The sequence below is a fragment of the Polyodon spathula genome, chromosome 25 (genome assembly GCF_017654505.1).
Source record: "Polyodon spathula isolate WHYD16114869_AA chromosome 25, ASM1765450v1, whole genome shotgun sequence".
NCBI lineage: Eukaryota > Metazoa > Chordata > Actinopteri > Acipenseriformes > Polyodontidae > Polyodon > Polyodon spathula.
The window spans coordinates 1,712,455-1,719,796 of record NC_054558.1 but is presented as its reverse complement, the minus strand read 5'-3'; the positions used below and the strand labels follow the sequence as shown (position 1 = coordinate 1,719,796).

General features: G+C 46.3%; 2 protein-coding genes across 2 annotated transcripts in view; one reads left to right on the top strand and one right to left on the bottom strand.

The window, feature by feature from the left end:
- Positions 1–293: 293 nt before the first annotated feature.
- Positions 294–4,791, top strand: LOC121299576 (myogenin-like). Its single transcript, XM_041227367.1, has 3 exons — positions 294–896; positions 2,329–2,443; positions 4,207–4,791. The coding sequence occupies exons 1-3, from the start codon at positions 387–389 to the stop codon at positions 4,320–4,322; spliced, it is 741 nt and encodes a 246-aa protein (XP_041083301.1). The 5' UTR covers positions 294–386; the 3' UTR covers positions 4,323–4,791.
- Positions 4,792–5,798: 1,007 nt separating this feature from the next.
- The window catches only part of LOC121300193 (liprin-alpha-4-like), a 43,518-nt gene continuing 41,974 nt past the window's right edge, over positions 5,799–7,342 (bottom strand). Inside the window, exon 30 of the mRNA XM_041228689.1 lies at positions 5,799–6,279. Coding sequence (XP_041084623.1) covers positions 6,230–6,279 — 50 coding nt within the window. The 3' untranslated portion in view covers positions 5,799–6,229. The remainder of the gene's footprint in view (positions 6,280–7,342) is intronic.

Sequence of the window (7,342 nt, the reverse complement as noted above, 5' to 3'; positions counted from 1 at the left end):
CCGACTGCACTGCTGTAAAATCAATATCGAAAAACTCCCTAAAAAAACCTCAATATGTTTACACCCCCTAGGTTTGAATGCCACAAGCAACCCATGCAGTAGTCTCATCTTCTGAAACAGAGCACAGTTATTCCCTGAACCGAGCGGTGCTGAAAATCCCTGAGAGACCAGGAATGAAAGGAGATGTGAAGTCTAGATGTGCGGCAACAGCTAGAAGAGGGATCAGGTTTCCTTGGACATTTCTATATATAACCCAGTGATCCAATGCCAGGCAGAGGGTTTAAATGCCACCAGCCAGTTGGTGTGAGCAGTTGTTGTGCACAGAGCGAGCGAGCAGTGGCTTTAGAGCTGAAGCACAGGAGTGGAGAAGCAGAGAAGCTGCAGCCATGGAGCTATTCGAGACCAACCCCTACTTCTTTCCCGACCAGAGGTTTTACGAGGCCGGCGAGAACTTTTTCCCATCCCGGCTGCAGAACAGTTACGATCAGTCGGGTTACCAGGAGCGACCGCTTGTGGGGCTGTGCCCTGACAACAGGCTGCTGCCTGGACCCGGCTTGGAAGAGAAGGTCTCGCCAGCGTCCGGTCTCTCCCCACAGGAGCACTGCCCCGGCCAGTGCCTGCCCTGGGCGTGCAGGATCTGCAAACGCAAGACCGTCACGGTAGACAGGAGGAAAGCCGCCACCATGAGGGAGAAAAGGAGGCTGAAGAAAGTCAATGAGGCTTTCGAAGCTCTTAAGAGAAGCACCCTGATGAACCCCAATCAGAGGCTGCCCAAGGTGGAGATCCTGCGCAGCGCCATCCAGTACATCGAGAGGCTGCAGACTCTCCTCGGCTCCCTGAACCAGCAGGAGCATGAGCAGAGGAACCTGCATTATAGGAATGCCAGTTCTCAGAGGGTGAGTGCACACGGCAGGGTACAGCACAGCTCTCAGAGGGAGAGTGCACAGGGCAGGGTACAGCACAGTTATCAGAGGGAGAGTGCACAGGGCAGGGTACAGCACAGCTCTCAGAGGGAGAGTGCACAGTGCAGGGTACAGCACAGTTCTCAGAGGGAGAGTGCACAGTGCAGGGTACAGCACAGTTCTCAGAGAGAGAGTGCACAGTGCAGGGTACAGCACAGCTCTCAGAGGGAGAGTGCACAGGGCAGGGTACAGCACAGTTCTCAGAGGGAGAGTGCACAGCGCAGGGTACAGCACAGTTCTCAGAGGGAGAGTGCACAGCGCAGGGTACAGCACAGCTCTCAGAGGGAGAGTGCACAGCGCAGGGTACAGCACAGTTCTCAGAGGGAGAGTGCACAGCGCAGGGTACAGCACAGCTCTCAGAGGGAGAGTGCACAGAGCAGGGTACAGCACATCTACATCATGGAAATCACAGGGTACAAATGAAATAATTGTACTTCTATTCGAATGGCTTCTGGTAGACTTTAGTCGAATGAAATGTGAATCTAATTACATGAAATAGGTACTACATTTTGTAGTTTTGTAGTTTCTTTGATTACAAGATCTAAATTATGTTCATAGAGTTTTTTTTTTTTAATATGCTGTCCTAAAATTCTATGTGATCCAAAACTCCTGGCCCTAGCTGTACAGAGAAGCTGGAGGTTATCAGGGCTGGCAATGCCGCATGATCCAAACTGCAAGGGCAGAAGACGAGGGTCGCTTTGCTTTCCTAGTATCTGATCAGCCCTGATCTTGCTAATGTTAGGTAAACCAAGAGCAGTGCTAAATCAGGGTCACTGAAAACCTGCCACATTCATTTAAAAAAAAAAAAAAAAAAAACTGTTGCCGTTGTATTGGCCACTTTACAGTAGACAGCTAGGTCCTGTGTCTATGGGCTCATCATACCTGAAATGTAACAGCATGGAATTATCAGAGTGGAGGTTATTGCCAGTCCCAGTCCTGCACACCAGTGCGGTTAACTGATTGGACTGTGATTACTTTCCACTGTTAGAGTGCGCCGACTGTGTGGACTATATTATTATTTAAAGGGGTCTCACGTATTGAACAGTATTTTTGCGCACTGCTTAGGACATCAGTAAACAAAGGATATATTTAGGATAAAACCTGACATGTGCATGAAGCAAATGGTGTTGCTGAAGATGAGACTCGGGTGAAGACGTGTTTTTTAAAATAATAATAATAAACTGGGCCAGCGAGATTTCTTTTAAAAAGGGCAAAATAAAAACGAATGCTTTGAGAAACATGATTTTGGACATTCATCGTTTTCAAGATGCTTACTTTAAAGTTGTATGGGTTTATTAAAAAGTAAAAGATGTTAAACACACACACACACTCAGGGGTTTACCTTTTTCGGTTTCTTTTTTTCCAGATGTCCTCCTCTAGTGAACGCGGGTCCAGCAGTACGTGCTGCAGCAGCCCGGAATGGACCAGCAGCTCAGAACAGTGCAGCAACACCTTCAGCAACATTACCAACAACCATGAAGGTAAGACTGGTGCAACAGCAACCCGTGCGTGCGATCAGGAACGTGAGAACTGAAACATGTTCTTCACTGCCACAAACCGAGAAACTAAACTAAAAAAAAAAGAAGGATTTTATTTAGCACTGTCGTGGTAAGTCACTTCATGTGTGGGTCTTCTACTAAGTGAGTCGTGCTTGTTGTTGTCCTTACTGTAGCTCTAAATGTGCACACATATTTTTGGGCACCAGAGCAGAGGTACCATATTCACAGTGGTTCAAGAAGAACCCTTGCCAAAAAACAAATCAAAATAAATATTATCGTCGTCTCTAGTGCAGCACGCAGTACTTCGCTAGCACACTAATGGCTCTGACACGGTTAGCCAGCAGTCCCTCGGGCTTGCTAGATTTCTTGACGCTTTGCTGATAGTGGCAGCTGTTTTCATTAGTTTGGGTTGGCAGAGTCTCTCTGTTGCGCTGCGGGAGCAGGTACTAATTAACAGGGCCCTTTCCATTCCACTCACCCTATCAGCACACTGCATGCATCCATTCCAACTCACCCTATCAGCACACTGCATCCATTCCAACTCACCCTATCAGCACGCTGCATGCATCCATTCCAACTCACCCTATCAGCACACTGCATCCATTCCAACTCACCCTATCAGCACACTGCATGCATCCATTCCAACTCACCCTATCAGCACACTGCATCCATTCCAACTCACCCTATCAGCACACTGCATCCATTCCAACTCACCCTATCAGCACACTGCATCCATTCCAACTCACCCTATCAGCAATACTGCATGCATCCATTCCACTCACCCTATCAGCACACTGCATCCATTCCAACTCACCCTATCAGCACACTGCATCCATTCCAACTCACCCTATCAGCACACTGCATCCATTCCAACTCACCCTATCAGCACACTGCATCCATTCCAACTCACCCTATCAGCACACTGCATCCATTCCACTCACCCTCACCCTATCAGCACACTGCATCCATTCCAACTCACCCTATCAGCATACTGCATCCATTCCAACTCACCCTATCAGCACACTGCATCCATTCCACTCACCCTATCACTGCATCCATTCCAACTCACCCTATCAGCACACTGCATCCATTCCAACTCACCCTATCAGCACAGCTCGAGCAATCTCATTTCAAATAAGGAGCCTGTGATAAACGGTTGTCTGGGTGCAACATGTCTCATAATGAGCCAGTCCTAGTTTTGTTATCTGTGTGATTTGTTAGACGTTTCACACAGCAATGCCTGGAAAGTTATTTCCCGCTTGGAATGGTATTTCCCATGTGCAAGCAGAGTGCCTTGCCCGCCAGTCCCATAGTTTCAGTTGTTTGGTGTTTAAAAAGCCCTCAATGTGAGGTTCACCTTCGATAGCTGCACAGTGTATAGTGTGGAAACAAACGCTACATACTGTAATGATTTGTGCCGGGGTAACAGATGGCATCTGTTGGGCATGCAGTAATTAGAGACAGGTGTGGTTGCCACGTGTGGGTGGGCTCTTTAAGTTAAAGATTGCACTGTTAAAATGAATGATCATGGGGTACAGAGAGGAGACAGGCTACACTGCAATCCTTTCTCATTACAGCAATCAAACCTGGCAGGCGACTGTAAAATACTCTCCAAATCCAACGGTGACTATAGACCCTGCAGGCTGTCCATTGATAAAGCCATGCACGCCTACACACTCCATTGTGCAAGCTCGGACAATCAATGCTTCACTTCTGCGACTGAGTGAGCCCTTTCTATTTTCCAGATCTTTTGACCGAAGACTCGTCGGCAGAGCCGAACCTCCGCTCCCTGTCTTCAATAGTGGACAGCATCGCCACCGAAGACACCCCCGTTTCATATTCGGGGGGCGTTCCCACCTAGAATGAAGAAAACGGATTGAGGGACACGGAACCGAGACCACTGGCACATCTCAAAGCAAACCATTCAGGGTTTGTTTATCGTAGGAGTGTGGCCACTACGAAGAATGCACAGAACAAGGACACGGATATGTCATTTAAAACACGCGATCATACATGATGAGAGTCAAAAAACATGTCAGGCCAATGCCGGCAAAGCAGATTGTTGAAACATTTCTCTACTTCATTGAAACCCTGTCCTGCACTATCCCAGTTACTTCCCTGTTAAATTAAGGACGCTGTGCTGTTTTAAAAAAAAAAAAAAGAATTTTTAAATTCTGTAAGCCCTTAATTTAAAACCCATAGCTTTCAATGCAAATTAATGTTGCCCTTTAAATAGGAAAAAAACAAGGGTTTTGTATTAGAATTAAATGAATGCATTTCTTATACATTTCAGACAGACAGACTTCAAAAGTTTCAGATGATCCCCCCCCCCCCCCCCCCCCCCCCCCCCGCTCCCCCCCCCCCCCCCCCCCTTAAGTTAAACTGTTGATTCGATGTATTCCTTTTCATTCTTGATTTTGCATTGGGTTTTTTTTTGCGTGTGTGTGAGTGTGTGTTCTGCTTTAAACTGTGTTTTGATTTGTGGGGCCAATATTTTATACAGGGGTTTGACCAATCAAAGCTTATTCTGAGCGACGCTAATGCTGTAAATAATGACTTTTTTTTTTTTTTTTTTTTTAACAGAGTGGATTTGCTATTTTTTATTTTGGCTAACTTATTTTCATTTTTATAATAAAGATGGTTGTGTATTTGTATACCTGCCGCACGCATTTCATTTCTCAAATGTTTACAAGTTGAAACCTCAAAACAAGTCTTCCTTCTCTCCAAGTGCAGCTGCGACACCAGAGTGTAACCATTAAAGCAGTCCCCCTGCAACACTGGCTGAAATACAATGTGACAAATGGGTTCAATTCACAACATCCTACATCTGAGCATGTGTGCAGCAGAACAGCGCTGCCAGGGAGCTGCTTCTGTACACGGACCCATCGCCGACAGCGGCGCGAGCCCAGTGCTGAAAGAACTGAAAGACCACAAATCTCCTTTCCTGTGTTTTAAAAGGACCTTGTTAATACAGTGTGATCTAAACTAATCTGAGCACGAACACTTTTACACACACAGAAGTTAGCTGTTGTATTAGAAGTTAGTTGTTTTATTGTCAGTTAATTTTGTATGAAAATCCTGGTCACTTTCATACCAAATCACGTTTTTACCATGAAAATATCCAGGACTACACAGAACCCAATTCATCAAACCCATCCAGACACGGGAGGAGAGCACTGGCGTGTGAGCTGAGCATCTACTCCTTGTAAAAACAAAACAGTGACAGTGAATGTCTCTACACATCCGACAAAAGAAAAACACACATTTATTGAAAACACCCAACAAAAGAGAGGAGGGGAGGGGAGGGGGGTTAGAACAAACAAACAAACAAACACACCAAGACAAAATGCAGTTTTATACAATTGTATATATATATAATTTAACTCACATACACACACAATTTAAATTCCATATCGATATATCTATAAAATCTTTCAGTCATTTGATTTATATACAGGAAAAAAAATACAACAAAAGGAATTACCTTGCTGAACAGGGGGGGGGGGGGTCCCTTTTATACACACTGCAGATCTCTCACACCCAGGACCAACACCACAACACTACAACCAGCACAGTACCAGGAGAGACGGAGCAGTTTATAACAAGATATCAGAACAACACCACATCGACATCACTGGAACACTACTGGAGAAGCGGACGACTCCTGCTTGGCGCCCCTCAGCCCCGCAGTCACGTCCTGCTGTGCAAGCAGCAAAGGGAATCATACTGCTGCCTGCCCAGCGAGCATCCTCCCCAGCCACAGGCAGCTCACTCCCGGAAGGCTGCAAGCATGTGTCCATACAAGTAGTGGGATTGCACTGGGAGGAGAAGAATTGGAGGAGATGTGTTACATTCATTCACAGGCTGGTGGAGTAGCATCAACATCAGACCAACGCTTTCAACACAATATTGGAGGTGGGGTTTTCGTGGAGGTCCAGCCATGTGCGGCAGTGCCATCTACTGGCGGTTTAAAGAATTACTTTTACTTGTTCACCCACGTGTGGTCAGGTGGGTTTCAGAGCAGACTGACCTCTTAAAACAGAGACCTGCTGTGCCTGCATCCCTGACTGAATCAGCCTCGCAACAGGGAGATGCAGCTTCTATATAACACAGTGTCAGCGATTACACAGACTCAGTGTTCGCTGAATACTGCACGTGTTTTTTATTTTCATTTTTTTTCTGCCTCTTCCCACTGGACGCTCGCTGGGTCATTTCTACCATCTGTGGGAGTGGGAGAGACAGAGCTCTGCCAGCCTGCAATCAGTTAGATCTGGATCAGCTGCAGACGGAGACGAATCAGTCTGCTTTCACATTAAAAAAGACGCAGACAACTTCTATCGAGCGTCTTGTTAAACAGGGCCTGTGGGAGTCCGACAGCTGCACGACATTGCTGTGATCGAATCCAGGCTACAGTCTGCTAATATTCCTGGTTCCGACCCGTTACTGCCACGCACGGCTTACTTTTACTGCTCCTCTACTCCGGAGCGGCCCGGAGGCAGAGCAAGCTTGTCATTTAGTTATTGTTTTTGTGCTGTTGGCTGTTTTTCACATTTTCTGACATGGTCTAATGCAGGCAGGCAGTTTTCTCTCCTCTCGGCTTGCCAACGTTTCTAAGATGATGATGTGAGGGAACAAGCTGTTTCATGCATCGATGCCAGTGCTAGATATCCAGAGAGTGTGAGACAGCAGCACACGCTCTCCGAATAGGAATTAGAGGCCAGGGAGGAGGAGGATGAGATGATAAATATACACCTCTGAACAGAGCGCTGTGCTTAACTTAAAATCAAACACAATGGGAGAGAATTCATTTTTTTAATTATTGTTACCTTCACCATCTTAAAACAACAAGGTGTTTTGGTCACCTGAACTTTATTAGCCAGT